General features: G+C 49.7%; 2 protein-coding genes across 2 annotated transcripts; both read left to right on the top strand.

The window, feature by feature from the left end:
• Positions 1–1,511: 1,511 nt before the first annotated feature.
• LOC101871064 (dimethylaniline monooxygenase [N-oxide-forming] 1) lies at positions 1,512–8,793 on the top strand. Its single transcript, XM_031047256.2, is given in 9 exon segments — positions 1,512–3,203; positions 3,358–3,546; positions 3,631–3,719; positions 3,721–3,788; positions 4,508–4,675; positions 4,976–5,174; positions 5,733–6,086; positions 7,008–7,082; positions 8,364–8,793. Coding segments are annotated over 9 exon segments (1,608 nt in total). The 5' UTR covers positions 1,512–3,080; the 3' UTR covers positions 8,707–8,793.
• Positions 8,794–11,067: 2,274 nt separating this feature from the next.
• On the top strand, positions 11,068–15,946 carry LOC101871231 (dimethylaniline monooxygenase [N-oxide-forming] 4). The gene is made up of 8 exons (XM_034063950.1): positions 11,068–11,205; positions 11,505–11,693; positions 12,062–12,224; positions 12,627–12,772; positions 13,105–13,304; positions 13,486–13,838; positions 14,158–14,227; positions 15,559–15,946. Exons 1-8 carry the CDS (start codon positions 11,074–11,076, stop codon positions 15,944–15,946), a joined length of 1,641 nt encoding a protein of 546 aa, XP_033919841.1. The 5' UTR covers positions 11,068–11,073.
• The last annotated feature ends 772 nt before the right edge of the window (positions 15,947–16,718 follow it).

Genomic DNA, 16,718 nt, shown 5'->3' with positions numbered 1-16,718 from the left:
CCCATTGGCCTTGGACAGCAAAATCTGAATGTTTATTCATGCTGCTGACAGTGGTCTGAAACCTGAATTCAAATTAATGAGTTTGATTTCTCAGGCTTCAGCCCTGCAGATGCACCGCTGTCAGCCACTGTTCACTGAGCTGTGATGGAGGGTGCCTGGTACAGCCAGCCCCAGACTGGGCATGTGCTCTAAACCTAATATGCTTCCGGGAGAATCCCAGGAGCCAGGCACTGGGCAGAAACAGCAGGAGACACTGGGGTATGGAAGCCAGAGAAGGGTGTTGCAGGTGGGTGGCAGCCCAAGCTGCTGTACTCCCAGCAGTGCCCCAGCACAGCAGGAGTGAGTCCTGTCCTCCACAAAACAAAGGTGTTTTTTTCAAGTGCCTGGGTTCATCACAGAGCTCAGCAGACTTTTCCTATGGCTGATTACCTTCCTTGTTACCAATATGCATCTTATTTCCACCTCTAGCTTCAGCTCTCAGCTATAGGCTCATCTTGTGCCTCTGCAGATCTGAAAGCAGGCTCTGAACAGATGTCTTTGTTGGATGGAGCTGCCTTATTTACCACCCTCTGTTCTGCAGACCTCAGATGGGTTTTTCTGCCCCTCCTTGCAGCCTCCTTGGTTATTCATACTGCTTAAAGAGCTGATATAAAATCTTAGCCCACTGCTCTGGGAGTGCCTTTGTCACTGTCAAGATGATGCCTTGATGGGGCCATCAGCTTTCACTATGTTCCCTGCACTCACACTGCAGAGCCCCGGTAAGCAATCTGCTGTCACCCTCATGGCATAAATATCACTATGTCTTTTTCTAAATGCTGTTTTTCCTAAAGACCCAGTCCTCTATCAACTGTTTATCCATGGCATCTGTGTCCAGCTGTATTCATTTGAAGAGATTTCATAGTTTCTCACAAGTCACTCCTAAATATATTGAGTAGCTGGGAACAAAACCCTGTTCACAGCCACCCTTGTCTCCGTCATTTCCATGATCATTTACCCCTGGGAGATACCTGGGTGGGTACTATGTGCTCCACTGATATTTCAATTGACATTTCCACTTTCTTTGTGCTTAGGACCTTGGTACACTAGTGTTTGTGTCCATTTCATGCTCTTCCAACTTGCATGGGGAGGGAGCCTCCTGCCCACACCCAGCAGCAATACCTGTGGCTGATGGTGCAATGGACCAATGACCACTCTTTTGCTTTCTTTTGAAGAATGCTCTAGGGGTAAATTCCTGCCAAAAACCTGCTGTCCATTAACTGCTTTGTCTCCTTTTTGAAAGACAGCCATGAGGCAAGTGAAAACATCCCACAGCTGGAGTCACCCCTGCGCACACATGCTTCTTGCATGACTGTGGAACACATTGGGACCACTCTGGTCTCTCCTATCCACATGATATCCCTTTCAGGGATCATCAGCCGGACCATCCTGCTCATTCTGCACAACCACAGAATTGCACAGCCACTCCTCCCATCGCAAACCCTGTTTGTGCAACTGCTGTGTGAGTAGGGTGACCGTGCTGTGCGATGGGAGCTGCTTGCCCTGCCCTGCCTCTGCCAAGGTGCTGTGTCTCATCTATAAACTGGGAACGAGAGGGGGTTCTCCCTGCAGCAGTGGCAAGACAGAGAGCACAGGCAGCCAAGGCTAGGAGGTAAGTGTTCCCGGGTGGCTGCAAAGCCTTTCCATCCCTCCTTGCCCCACACCTTGAGTCTCTGAGGTTCTCTGCTACACATAATTGCAGAGACAGTGTGGCAGAAACAGGCATGGGGTAGCTGAGATGGTGTTTCCTAATTGTTATTTCTAGCTCCTCTGCAGAGGGGTAGGGAATTAAATAGCATACATAACTGGGAGGTGTCTGATAAAAGTGATAAATCACACTATGCAAAACCCCTCCCACAAAATAGTTAGCAATGAGCAGCTTATCCTATCATTTTCTTCACTGAAAAAGGAGAATGTCCGGTTTTCATTCCAACCTTGGAAAGCAGAGTATTCATTAGGTGCTGCCTTCCTACTGAAAATTGAAATTCTTCATGGGAATTTGGTGGGGTTTTGAAAATAGTGTCCTACCCCATTTTTCTATTGAGGACTTTTTGTTTTTTTTCTGATGGATACACCATCCTCTGTGTCTGGTGGAAGCTGAAACTGCTTCCTGAGGCAGAAGAGCTGGTGCCAGCAAGCTGTAGTGCTGTCAAAGTGCACCAGGTTAATAACTAACTCAGTCAAGCACAGTGTTACCTGATGATGCTGGGGTTAAACCAGGGACTGCTCCAGCAAAGACTGATGAGGGCACTGTGTGGTGGTCCTTGCTCCAGCAATATCCAGCCTGAGCTGCCTGGCCATCATCCCTTGTTTCACTGCCCAGCAGTAGCAAGAGGGCTTTGGGTCCACCATCATCTCTACCCTGTGACCCTCATGGGGCTAGGTATCAAGTCATGGGCTGCTGTCTTTTAAACTATTTGCAGCCCTGACATCCCCAGTGGGCTGACTTTGGGAGACAGACAAAAAAGCAGCCTTAAATCCAAGCTGTGCTATACCCACAGACCTTCATCAGACTCCTTAGCCATGTCAAAGTCAGTAACATCTTCCCTGGGGATAGAGGACAGGACTCAGGGGTGCAGAGACTCAGTAGTCCTGGTGTGCATTTTGTTTTCTTGACTGAGAAAGGCAGGGGCAGGTTTCCAAAGATAAAATACAAATATTTGCAAGACTGCTAAGCAGGCATAGTTTAAACACAGCTTGTAAATAAATATTGGCAGTGACCTGTGGCTTGACTACATACTTTCAAAGAGAGTTTCCAGCACAGCTGTGGGGTTTTGAAAGCAGCTTGGTGAGTGCACTGTAAAAGTGGATGGATTTATTAAAATAAAATAAAATAAAAAAACAGGAGGAAAATAAGAAAACTAAGATTTAAACTTGTAAATGAAGACCCCAGAATGCTGGTAGAGGGAATGAAGGTTTGGGGGTGGCATGTAGAGAAATTCCCCTATAGAGGGTATGTCAGCAGCTGCTACCTGAGAGAGTGGTGACTGTCTGTGGGGTTTCTCCCAGCTTAAGTCCCTGGGACCCCAGCAAAGACAGCAGGGATGAGAGTGGCGGTGGCAGACGAGGGTGTCAGTGGGCTGACTGCCACTAAGTGTTGCCTGGATGAGGGGCTGGATCCCACTTGCTTCGAATGGAGCCAGGACAACGGGGGGCTCTGGTGCTATGTGATGAGTCAGCAGTGCCTGTTCTGCTTCTGGCAGGAGCTGCAGCTTTGCAGGCTGGGGAGCTGGTTGAGCTAGGCTTCAGCAAGTGGGGAAGAGGTGCAAGAGCTTGCTGAGGGCTGAACTCCCCCTGCTGCACTCCAGGGTGCCATGCCAGGAGCACATTGAGGTTGGCCAGCCAAGCCTCTACCCATCAGTCATCAGCAACATCTCAAAGGAGATGTGAGCATTTTCCAACTTCCCCTACCCAGAGGACTTTCCAGTGTTCCTACCCAATGTCCGGCTACTGGACTACCTCCTGTGCTATGCCGAGCACTTTGGCCTCTGGAAGCGCATCAAATTTGAGGTGAGTGGTGGGTGCCCTGGCACTGCCCTGCTTCCCACACATGCTGACTGCTGGTGAGGACTCTGCTTCTCTTCTGTATTTCAGACAACTGTTGTCAGCATCCAGAAATGCCCAGACTTTGCTACCACGGAACAGTGAGATGTGGTCACAAAGATGGAAGGAAAGAAGACATCACGTCTTTGATGCTGTTATGGTTTGCAGGGGCAATTCTATGAGCAATTCCCCCCTGCACTGTTTTCCTGGTGCAGTACTTGGTTGCCTGTTGTTACCTGCTTCTATGGGCTGGGGGTAAAAGGGTTAGATGTTCTTTGGGTAAAATGCTTCCTTTACTTGCTTCTGCTTTTCAAACCTCCTGACATGAACAGCAATACATCCTGTGCTTCAGCAGCTTTGTTTCTGCAGGCACTGGCACTTCAGAATAAACCTTTAAAATAGGATGATTTGGAGTGAAGAAACTGTTTGCACAGTATGCAAGACGGGACAAGGTCCTCTCAGGGAAGCTCCATCATTTTTTGACAGAGATGTACTCAGCACTGCAGTGATGAATATACCCAGCTGTCAGGATAGAAAGGGTTGCTTTGTCAGCATTGTCAAGTGCTTCTGAAGTTGCTCACAGAATGGAAGAGAGTTACTGGCTTTTCTGAATCTTCCTATCTCCATCTTGCAAAGGCTGAATCCTGAGGCTGCACCAGCACAGCTCTTTCACATAAACTGTCTTTCAAGACCCATCCAGCATGTGTGTCACTGCTCACTGGAGTGCATGGATGCATGAGACCTCATTTTGGAGAGGAAGTACCAGTTCTATGTATGTGAGATGGGGGCGCTGTACCTTCCCAAGTCCCCATTAGCCAGGGATTGCACTTCCTTGTTCTTGCCATCTGGATTATTTCTATGCCAGGTCTCATATAACAAAACCTACACATGCTTGAGTAGTTAAAAGCTTTGTTTGTTTTTCCTCAAGGCATCGAGTGGTTTCAAGGCCAGTCCTTTCCCAGCTGGCAGTACAAGCATCCTGATGTGTTTCAGGGAAAGCGAGTCCTTGTGGTTGGCATGGGCAATTCAGGAGTGGATATTGCAGTGGAGGCCAGTCGTGTAGCCACAAACGTACAACCACCCAGCCACCTCAGGAGTTCAGGGAGGGTGATGTTGGAGGCAATAGCTGAGTTTGCCGTCACTGCAGGGAGAGCAAGCTGGATTTACCCTGTGTAGCGTCCAAACAGTATTTCTGGGTCTGTATTTCTTGGTCAAAATCCTTAAAGCAAGCTGGTTGTTTTCTTCTCGCCTGTTTAACCTCCATCACCAGCTTCTGAGTGTTCTTAAAGATGCTGTTGCTGCTTTTTCATTGCAAAGTTGTTTGTGCTTTGCCCCTCTTATTGCTTTAAAAAGGCAAATTCATCACCCATCTTGTTGATTCTCCACTCTCTCCCAGGTGACCTTTGCACCAGCCAAGGTGCCTGGGTGCTCAGTCGTGTGTTTGACCCTGGCTACCCATGGGACATGTTTTTTAACACTCACCTTATGAGCCTGATGAGAAACAGCCTCCCCGCACCCCTTTCATGGGGGTTGATTAACTACAAGGTGAACCAGCAGTTCAAGCATGAAAACTATGGCCTTCAACCAGAGAAGAGGTACTTCTTGGTGTCTCCCATCCCATGTGATGTCACAGGGCTTGTGGTGTGGGCTGGGGAGATCTCCAGCAACTGACATCAACCAATGCAGCAATCAACACCCAGACTAGGGTGGTCTCCAGTGGGGAGTTCATGGCCTAGCAGGAGAAGACAAGCTGTAGCCCCTTAGGTGTGCCCCCCCTTAGGTGTGCCCCTTAGGTGAGCACACTGGAAAAGTCCAGGAAGGACCAGAGGAGTTTTCCTGGTGTGGATCTGTGGGAGAAGAGTAGGAGGCTTAAAGCATTGATCAGCTCTGTAAAGAGATGGTTTAAAGTGTAGTTGAGTGAATGGAGGAAGAAGGCAGAAGATGTCCATGAGTCACTCAGGCTGTGGGACAGGGTGACACTCCTACAAGTGTGAAATATGTCAATGTTTGGAGAAGGGAGGGGCAGGGCTGTCTGCTCTGAGCAAATTATACTGAGAGGTTGTGGGGCTGGAGGGCTGAGGGGATGAGGAGCAGGGGCACCAGCAGGGCTTGTTCATGGTCTCCAATGCTCTGAGCCCCTCTGCTCTCCACAGCTGCCTGGTGCATGAGCCTGTGATCAAGGATGACCTTCCAAGCTACATCCTGACAGGGAGGATCACCATCAAGCCAAGCATGAAGGAGTTCAAGGACAACACAGTTGTTTTCTACAATTGTCCTGAGGAGGAGCCCATTGATATCGTCATCTTCTGCACAGGCTACAATGTCTCCTTCCCATTTCTAGAAGAAGCAGTCGTCAAGGTGGAAAACAAACACGCATCCCTCTACAAATATGTGTTCCCAACCCACCTGCAGAGGCCCACTCTGGTCATCCTTGGGCTGATCAAGCCATTTGGAGCCATCGTGCTTGTGACAGAGATGCAAGCACGCTGGGTGACCAGTGTCTTCAAAGCTAGGAGAACTAATCTGAGCTCTTCAGTGTGGACGAGGGAGCATTTCTAGGGCTCAGACTTCCCAAGTTATTTCACTTCAGCTAAGCTATAGCAACATGAGTGTATGCTTGGTCCAAACTACATGCAAGTTCATGACACATCACTTAAATCATTTTTTTTTGCCAGTTAAGTTGATGTTTCTAAGCTAATGCTTTGTACCTGCCTGCTGCCAGCAAAGAGTGTGCACTCCGTTCCTCACTGTGACCCAGCTGACATGCAATCTTGCACCTGAGTCTCAAACCACAGTCTAAACTATGTTGTTGAAGACAGTACTTTTTCCCTAAAATATCTCAGAAGTCAGAGTACAGAGATGGATCTGTAAACCTGGATGCATAAATAAAGAGTTGTCTTTAAGATAACTGTGGTGGGTCCACTCTGGCAGAATTTTTTGCTCTGTAAGGGACAGGGTTGTTTGTCCACCATGGCTACCAGAGAGGAAGAGTCCCTTTGCTCCACACAAGGAATTATTTGTAATTATTGGTGTAAGGAGGCAAATACCACTGGGGGTTCTGTTGTTTTAGAAAAATAACTTCCTACTAGGCTGGTGTGTAGGGAGGCATTAAGGCTCCTCCACAGAGCCAGAGGGATCTCTGAGGTTTCCCTTTGGGATGATAGCCTCTGGGGTTTGCATAGCCCATCTCACCCTACATCATCTGCCTGTGCTATGACAGCACAAATCTGTAAGAGCAGGAAACGGTGCAGGTGAACTTGTACCACTGTGGACGGCTGGCCTCTGGCAGAATTGCCACTGCTGAGCAAAATCCGAGCAACCAGGCTTTTGTGCCTCCCTTGGAAGGGGTTCCCATGTTTTTTATCTGTGAATGAGTGCACAAGTTGCCCCAGGAGTTAAACTCTGCAGGAAGCTCTCCTCTCTCCTCCAGGCTTGTGTCAGTTGCCTCCTCAGTCTGTCATGGAGAAGGAAGTACATGAGAAGAGCAAAAACCTATTACAATGGTAAGCCATTCAGCAGAGCCACAAAGGTTTTTTCGGTGGATTGGCAAGCCCTTGGAGTCTGGGGGGCAGCAACATGCAGGTTCACGCTCTGTGACTGCTCCCCACATGTATAGTGGAGACAAGGCAGAGATGCCCAGATCCAGCCACCCGTTTTACTTGCACTCACCCAGTGTAAGCTTTGATCTGACAGATATTCTGCTTGTTGATGTCAGGAAAAAATTAATTCAGGGTAGTCAAAACTAAAACTTGCTTGGGAGTTGGGGAAGTGTGCCAGGTTCCCCAGGGACTGCAAGATAAAATGCTGGAGAAATTAATGGTAATAAATGCATAGTAATTCAGCTGGGAAAAAAAGAAAACCTCCAACCTGAGGTGTACATACAAATTGCTTCACTTCTCAGCGTGAAGAGATGACTCACTGTGAACTACGCACACTGGCATGTAGTTCATGGGCAGGCAAAGGGTCAAATAAAAGGCTAAGAAACAGAAGGAAATGAATGAGATAAAACTAGGAAAATGGGTGATATGTCAATCCATAGTTCACCTAGACAGCTGCAACAGAAAAGGTATAGAAGAGTAAAATACAGAATTGCACAGAATGATTGCTGTATAGTACAAAGCTAAACACACATGGCTCTTTTCTCACAGAAGGTGGGACATGAAGCTGTGAATTCTGCAGAGAAGGAAAACTGGAAGCAATTCTCCTATTTAGCCTGCATTTTTTTGCAATACTTGATGGAAAAGAATGTGAGAGAAACTAAAGGGTGCAAGGGTGCTGCCTTTCTAATGCTGCACGTGACTCCTCTGCAGAGAGCAAAGGGAAAGACGGGTTTTTTAGAAAAAAAAACCAACAAAAAACTAACAAAAACCCCAAACCCACAACCCCCCCACCCCCCAAAAAAAAAAACAAAGCAAAACCACCAAAACCCAAAATAACAACCCAAAACCAACTGGTCTGACAAAGTCTTTTACAAGAGGTCCACAAAAATGAAGCGGAGGCCAGATACAACTTGTATGTGATTAAATGAATGATCGGCTAATGAATGCACTTGAGAAAGGTGTGTACCTGACCCAGCATCATGTACACATGCTATATCCCAGGCATGATTTAGGCCCAGACAGACCCAGGTTTGCACTGCATGTGCAGCCATTCCTTTTCTAAGAAGAGTCCGCTTGTGCTCGGATGCAATATCAGTGGTTGTGCAGAGGATTTGACTTTCAGTTCCCTTCAGCCCTGTTGACACCAATCCTTCCCCACCTTTTTCTCTTCTCCCATTCATTAAGGCTTGGTCTGTCCTTTGCCGAAGTCCTCAAAACCAGTTGCCTGGTCTATACAGACAAGCCTGCCTCCTCCACTGGTGCCAAGCCCAGCATGCTGGAGTTGCTCTGCAGAGACACCTGGCTGGCCCTCACTGTTTTCTTTGGCCCCTGCACCCCATACCAGTACCGGCTGAGGGGTCCCGGGCGCTGGGAGGGGGCGTGCCAGGCTATCCTCACCCAGTGAGACCAGACCCTGAAGCCCACAAAAACACAAGTCCCTACTGGTATCTCCAGCCCCTTCCCTTCTCTCCTGACAGTGGTGGGGTTCCTCCTGCTCATGGATGTCCTGTTGCTTTGTTTCCAGTAGATTTTAGGGTCTTGTCTTGTCCCTGGGGATGTTATTCCAGGTCAGACAGCCCCACAGTGTGTCATGGGACAAGGGGAAAGGAATTTCAGCAGATCACAGCAAATCAAAAATTTTAGTCAGCAGCACAAAACCTCTCTCTGCTCCAGCTCTCTCCCAGCCACAGCTTTGCAGACCTGATTCCCTGGGGCTAGCAGCCTCTGCCCCTCTGCTGCTCTCCCACCTGCTGTGGTGAGCAGAGTATGGATGTGCCTGGGCCATGCTGGCCTGGATGCAGTTAGGATAAGGCTACTGAAAACAGCTTTGGGTGTTACAGATGGAAAGGAGCACAGATGCCGAGCCCTGCACTAAATCACTTGGGAGCTGGGGTCTTTAGTCCAGCAAGGGGTTTTCTGGGCTGGGTCTACAGGTCAGGCTGTCCCTTCCTCCAACCTTAAATCCTGTTACTGAAAAGTCCCAGCTTGGGTTGAATCAGCACAACTTCTCAGCAAAAGAGCCCTGGCTGTGGTAATTTGTCACCCCTGAGACCAAGGCTGGTATTCTGTAGGGCTGAGCGCTTCCAGCTCTGCTTCCCTGTGCTCCCCAACACCTTCAAGACAATTCTGGGACTTCGTTTTGTATGTGGAGAGTATTTCAATCAATAAAACTTCATTGACTGTAGCAGGAGCATGTTGGGCTGCCACCTCATCATTCAGTGTGCACTAGAAGAGCTGGGGGTCCCTGTGCCTGGGCTGGGGCTTGGGTCTGCAGGAGCTTTCATTGACCAACCAAAATTAGGCTGTACTGTGCACTATGTCATCATGCCATCTGCTTACCTGGGGTCAAAGAGAATGTGTTTTGCTGATTTCCCAGGGACGCCAAGTTAGCCCCTGTCCAGCACAAGCAGCACACGGGGGATGGATCAGAACAATCCCAGACTGCTGTTGGGGCAGCAGGAGCTGCAGTGTGGGAGTCCTTGCAAGCACGGCTCCTTTGTAATTACAGTCCATATTTCTACCAGGCACTGTCACAGGGACGTTGTGAACTTTCTGTCAGTGCATTTAAGCACAGCAGAGCAGGGGAATGTGAGTGTAAAGGTCAGTGGTGCAAGAGGTGCAGCGAGGTGCTCGAGCTTCAGCCTTTCCTTCAGATCTGCGGCAAGAAACTTGAAGCAAAGTTCGAGCAATGAAGGCACAGCACTGCCCTGTAAGGTTTGCTCCTCACTTCTCTCTTAAAAGTGGGCATCCAGCTCTGTGGGGTTTTGGTATTCACTGCTGGCTTCACCTTGCTGCTGGTGGGGGGAGATAGTGGTGTTGTGGGGACCTATCAGCGTAAAGCTGTCTGTAGGCAGCGCTGGAAAAGAGGGGTGACTTTAGTATCCTGGCCATGTCACTGCCTTTTGCCAAAGCCAAGGGAGGCCCCAGAAATGGGGGTGGCATGTCCTGCCCTGTTTCTGCAGATCAAGGGGCTGCTCAGGCTGGGCTTTTAGATGCAGAGGGGTTTTTTTGCTCCCCCCTCATTTTTCCCTGGCTTTCTGCAGTTTCTTCCAGTTCCTGTTTACACTAACGTACTTGTTGACACAAAACGGATACGGAAAAAGTTATAAATAACTCTTTCTTCAGAATCTGCAGCACGAGTGTTTGTTATCTAATCAAAGTTAATGTGGGGTCATTTTCTTCCCAGTTTTCTTGCTTTCCAGTGAAGCTCGGTACAGCTCAGTTTACAGTTACCCAAGCTTTGAGTTCCTTCCATTTATACCCTGTGTTTCCTGGGTTTCTTACCTTTTGTATATTCTGTAATCCCAGACACATTTTCACAGTGCTGTCTAACTTCTGAATCACTGAGCTGTGCTGCTGCTCAGGCAGGCATCACTTAAAAAAAAAACAAAACCAAAAAACCACAAACTTTTTGTTTTCAAGAAAATGTCTTTTAATGGGAAGTTAAAAAAGGAAAGCATAAAAATGAGCCAGCTTAGCTGGATTGTTTCCTGAAAAAGTTTCAGGAGGGTAATTTTGTGCAGACAGAAGCAGATAGCTGCAAGCCCCTTCCCCATCCTTGTGTGCCCTGGTTTGGTCCAGGAAATAGAATAAATAGAAGCAGCAGCATAGTGAGGTTTAAAAGTCCTTTTTCCCCACCTGCAGGAGGGGAATCGCTGGGCCTTCAGTGCAAACTGAGCACAGAAGGAAGGGCAATGAGCAGTGTCCATCTGTAATGCTTAAGCCAAGAAATAGCGATGGCTTTCTACATAGACAGTTGTCCTCTGTGGACATCTGCAGCCAGAGAGGACCAGGGATGTTTTGCTGGGATAGGAAGAAGGGACTGGTGTTTCTGCTAATCTCTGAGTTATTTCCATTTGCTTGCACAATGGCCTATTGCCTGCTGCAGGACAGCATGGTGCGGAGTGTGGCCATTATCGGGGCTGGGGTCAGCGGGTTGGCCTCTGTCAAATGCTGCCTGGATGAGGGGCTGGAGCCCACCTGCTTCGAGAGGAGTGAGGACATCGGGGGGCTCTGGCGCTACACGGTCAGTGGGCTCTGCCAGCATGGGGAGTATTGTCCCTGGGTTTATCCCCTCCCTTGGATGCCCTTTGCCTTGCTGCAAAGAGGAAAAGGTGGCCATGCCCTTTCAGAATGTCCCAGGCACAGGGCTCCACTTGACTCCAAGGTGGAGCAGGAGATGGAGGGAGTGGAAGGCATGATCACCAGGTGCTAATCCTGGTTTATTCCTTGTACCCAAATACAAGCAGGAAAAACACTCAGGTACTTGGGGGGGAGAAACTCCTCCCCCATACACCTGCAAATGGCACTGCTGGCTTCACACAGAACTCCATGGACAGTGGAAGAGTCAGCGTGTACCGCTCGGTCATTACCAACACCTCCAAGGAGATGTCCTGCTTCAGCGACTTTCCCTGCCCAGAATATTTTCCCAGTTACCTACCCCACAGTCTCCTCATGGAGTACTTTCGGATGTATGCCCAGCATTTTGACCTCCTGCGGTACATACACTTCAAGGTGAGCGGGGACCCCAAACGTCAGGGGCAGTAGAGCCACCAGTGGCAGCAGTTACCAGGGCATCACCCAGGTGGGATAATACAATGCCAAATGTGATCCCTTGAGGACCATGTCCCTTTTGCATCCTGAACACAGCCTTTTTGGCTCCATGTTTTAAATTAAGCCACTCCAATATGGGCTGCCTGGTTCCTCCCCCCCCTCAATGCCATCACCAGGGGAAAGGTGCAGCGTGGGATTTAACAGCTTCAGAGGTGACATGCAGCTCCCCAGGGACCCAGCCTGTGCCTGCCAGCCCCACCCTTTGCAGGATGGTCCTTTGTGAAATGCAGTGCAGTCCCTGACTGCTGTTTGTTGGGCTTTGGTGCAAGACAACAGTTCTCAGTGTGAGGAAGCGTCCGGATTTCGCCACCTCTGGGCAGTGGGCGGTGGTCACTGAGACCAACGGTGTCCAGGAGTCGCACATCTTTGATGCTGTCATGGTTTGCACTGGCCATTTCCAGGAGCCCTACTTACCACTGGCTTCTTTCCCAGGTAAGTCCTGCTCAGCAGGAAGGGGGTCTGGGCCTTCTCCCCCAGGGTTTCATGCAGCACCCATGGGTCCCTTGTCTGCATTTTCCTCTGCAAGCCTGCCTGCCCCATGAAGCCTCCACTCTGGGGGAGGTGGGACCCTCACTCCATAGAAATGGTGGGGAGCATTCCCAAGATTGGGAAAAACACATCACAAAGGTGCAGCTAGGCTCCTACATGAGAATTTGCAAAGCAGGACTATGCAGGAGGGTGGCATTACTCTGGGAGCTGAGATCTCTACAGCTTCTCAGCTGCAAGCAGAGGTGGGTGGTGGTGGGTCAGGGGTTGCAGAGGGTCCAGGAATGAAGCTGAGTGGGGCAAGCCAATGTATCTGGCAGTAGGAGATGCTCCCTGCTTTCTGCCTAGGTATCGACACTCGCTTCAAAGGGCAATACCTCCACAGCCAGGAATACAAAGATGCAGAGGCTTTCCGGGGAAAGAGGGTCCTTGTGGTCGGCATTGGCAACACTGGTGGTGACCTCTCTGTGGAACTGAGCCATGTCGCTGCAAAGGTATAGCCCTGCAATGGTGCTCATCACAAGAGCTTGTGGCTCAGGGTACAAGCAGGAAGCTTTTCCCACCAGCAAAAAACAGCACTTCAAATTGAGGGCAATTGAAAAAGCTCTGCAAATCCTGGAGAGTCTGGGCCACCTGAGGAGTGGTCATTCAGCAGATGCTGGAACTTTGCAGAAGCCACCACAAGCTGTTTGCTTCATCCACATGCTATCCTTTTCCCTTGGGATAGCCCTCTTGGCTCCCAAGTGCAGGAGATGGATTTGCCATTCAAGGCAAAAGTGGCAACGAGATGTCTGGGCAGGAGGCTGAGATCTGCCTTCTCCTCCAGGTGTTCCTCAGCGTCAGGAGCAGCACATGGGTGGTCAGCCGGCTCTCAGACCAAGGCTTCCCCTTAGACATGATCAGCACCACCCGCTTCAACCACTTTCTTGACTGGCTTCTCCCATCAGCACTCATGAGGAGGATCAGGTTTCGGAAGTTCAATTCATGGTTTAACCACGCAAAATATGGCTTGGCTTCCACCAAAAGGTGTTTTTTTCTAACTATTTTGTTGGTTAGTCTGGGGGGGGGTAATGGTGTGAAATGCTCAATTTTGAAGTTCAGGGGATATTTGTGGGATAGCAAACCATTGGAGAGGAACTGTGGCCACAAAAGATGTTTTACGCCCCTCCCAGATGCTAACACTGCTGTCCTCTTTTCCACCTGCAAGCTCCAACTTTAAGGTAATTATCAATGAAGAGCTGCCATTTTGCCTCCTCTCTGGGACCATTGTGTTGAAGTCAAATGTGAAGGAGTTCACTGAAAGCTCTGCTGTTTTTGAAGATGGGACAACTGAAGAAAACATTGACGTGGTGCTGTTTGCCACAGGCTACATCTTCCCATTTTCTTTCCTTGAAGAGTCAGTTCGCAGCCTCTTCGATGATAACCGTTCCCTCTACAAGCGCATCTTTCCTCCCCAGCTGGAAAAGCCAACACTGGCCATCATTGGCTTAGTCCAGCTGACCGGCTCTGTGATGGTGGGAGCAGAAATGCAGGCTCGCTGGGTGACAGGGATCTTTGCAGGTAGGAGACAGGGTCCAAGGATGGGGTAATCTTCTAGGGTGGGAGGTTTGGGGCAGCCTGATTTTCTCTCTCTGAGCCTAGAGCGTATTTTGTCTCCTGTCACAGTGCCAAAGGTAGCCATGGGCATTAGTAACACTGTAGTGTCTGCCCCCCCAGAGTGCACCCTCACATTCCTGCTACTCCACACACACTGCTGTAACCATCAAGCTAGTTACTGAGACTGAACACTCAGTAAAGAGGCTGGGAACATATAAAGGGGGTAAACTTTTCAGCTTTAAATGCTGCTGCTGTAGGTCTCTGGTTTCTCTATTCTTCTCAGGCTGGAACAAGCTCCCTTCCACAAGCAAGATGGTGGCTGATGTTTCAAAGAAGAAGCCTCCGGTAGAAAGGTGTGTGATACTCCTGCACTTGGGGTGCAATGGGCACCATGTGCCAGGGTTAATCCAAGGAAAGGGGGAACCCAATGCAGTCATGTGAAGGACACCCGTGGGTCACCCAGTGCTTCTTGGATACATTTATTCCCTCACCACTCATAGCAAGATAGGGAAATACTTTTGTGGTTCCTTTATGGATGGTCAAGGGCACAGTGTTCTGGAGCAGCTTATGGCAAGACCCAGGACCTACAGATCCCCTCTGCTAGGTCTCCAAGCCAAGTCCTTATTCTTATCATGTCAAGATGGAGATTTGGTTTCCTCCAGACCAAGGGTGCCATCTCGTGGCTTCTCCCTCCCAAATCCAGCCAGCAGGGAGCACGGGGGTCAGCGCCAAGCCCAATCTAGAAACCCCACTAGAGTCAGGCTATGCGGGTGGAGGACACTTTGGTGGCAGTTTTTGGCAGGTCGAGAAGAGTGTTAGACAAGGCTGGAACTTGTTAATCCATCGTGTACATGTAGGCTACCATCCTGCCCTGTTGGCACTTGGATTTTACAGGAGTTGGAGATGTGCGTGAGGTTGTGGGAAAGGTGATGGTAGACATGCTGCCTTGCAGCAGCTTTCAGGAGCGATGAAGGGCCCTCAGGCCAGGTAGGGTGCAGGCTGGGTTAGGTTTGCCACCAAGGCAGAGCTGGCTCATAGGACACTGATGAAAATCTGGGAGAAAACAGAGGCATGGGGATTGTCACCAGGAGCCCTGGCTACTGCAGATGCAATGCTGTTACACAGAAGTACAAGAGTCTGAGGTGCAACAGAGGCAATGTCAAGGCTGTTCCAGATTTGCTGAAGTAGATCCAGCACATGTCTTCCCCCCTGCAAGGGAGATGAGGCCTCAAGCAGAAAAATCCTGGATGTCTCTCCCAGCATGGGAAGCTTTCTGCGTTTTGCAGATTCTCCCAGTCCCCTTGTCAGTCTTACCTGTGAACATTTACTCCTCTGCCTTTCAAAACTGGCCAAATCCACACCTGTGGGCCTTGGTGAAGGACATAGCATGGGCATTTGTGGCATTACAATGATGGCAGTATCATGTGAGAACAGTTTTTTGAGACCACAAATAGGTTGCAGAGAAAGAGCAAGCTTCTGTTTATTCCCTGCTCCAGGTAACTACTGAGGACCAACCCCAAAGAGGCTCTTTCAGTGCCTTTAGGTTTGTTTGGGGCTAAGGGAGCTCAGCCCTGGACACCAGGGCTCAGCCAGTGTCTGAGCCCAGAGCTTTTGCTTTCCATGGAACTGGGAACTGAGATGGGATGATAATATTTGATTTTGTCTCTTTTATGTCCAATTGAAGTAATCCATCTGAAAGGAAGAACTTGAAGATGAGTTTTATCAGCTACATGGATGAAATTGCTTCATGTGCTGGCACAAAGCCCAGCATTCTGAAGCTGCTCCTGACGGACCCCCGGCTGGCCCTGGCCGTCTTCTTTGGTCCCTGCTCACCCTACCAGTACCGACTGGTGGGACAGGGAAAGTGGAGAGGGGCCAGAGAAGCCATCCTGACTCAATGGCAGAGGACACTGAAGCCCTTGAGAACTCGGGTGGTGGATGACTCCTCCAACAGCTCCTCCAGCTGGCACTGGATGTGCCTCCTAGTCCTGCCAGCGGCTTTCATGGCAGGTTTCCTCTTTTCTAAGTACCCTCGGCTGGGCTGGAGCCCCCAGATAGGTCCCCAGTTGTAGAAGAAACGTGGTGTGACCTGGTCCTGGGTGAGCTGTGGATGGTGCTGAGCTGTGCGGCTGCTGGGTGCTGTCAGTGTGGCTGGAGCCAACCCAGTGTCGGCAGGAGCTCAGACACCAGTGCTGTCTGTTGTCTGGCCTCCTGCTAACACTGTCTCACACCCACCAAGGACCGTACAGAGCATTTACCCCAGACATGCCGCAATCTGGGCCCACATTGCATCAGCACCAGGCTGGATCTCCAGAGGGCTTTTGGGAAGAGGCATTTTGGGACAGGCTGGTGTTCGTGGGGCCAGCATTCCCTCCTCCTTGCTCATCCAGAGCTTCCTCTATGAAATTTCACCAAAACCCACAACACCTTGAGATTTTTCTGAAGCATTAGATGTAGAGATCCTTGTATGTGTCTTTTTATGTGTCCGATGTACGTCTTCAGGAGGTAAAGTTGGTAGTCACAAATAAACCTCATGGATTTGGTCTTCTCTAGTGGTTTTATTAATGGCTTATAATCAGTGGAGGGATCAGGTGGACCCAGTGCCCATAGTTATTGCAGAGGGCACAGCCCCATCCTAAAAATTGTATATACAGTGACAAATCCAGATGGTCAAGCGGCATTGCCTGGGAACCCCGAAGCCCACAGGAGAAGGCAGAGCCTGTCGCTGCACCCCCGGCTGCCTTTACAGGGGGATGTTGCTGCAAACCCAAGGACAGGTGCTGTGTACTTGCACCCGGGCTTCCCTCCCGGAGAGGCTGTCCCCGGCCGTGCGCCCCGAGGGGG

Source organism: Melopsittacus undulatus, chromosome 6 (assembly GCF_012275295.1).
Source record: "Melopsittacus undulatus isolate bMelUnd1 chromosome 6, bMelUnd1.mat.Z, whole genome shotgun sequence".
NCBI classification, from domain to species: Eukaryota; Metazoa; Chordata; class Aves; order Psittaciformes; family Psittaculidae; genus Melopsittacus; species Melopsittacus undulatus.
This window is presented reverse-complemented; position numbering and strand designations above follow the sequence as displayed.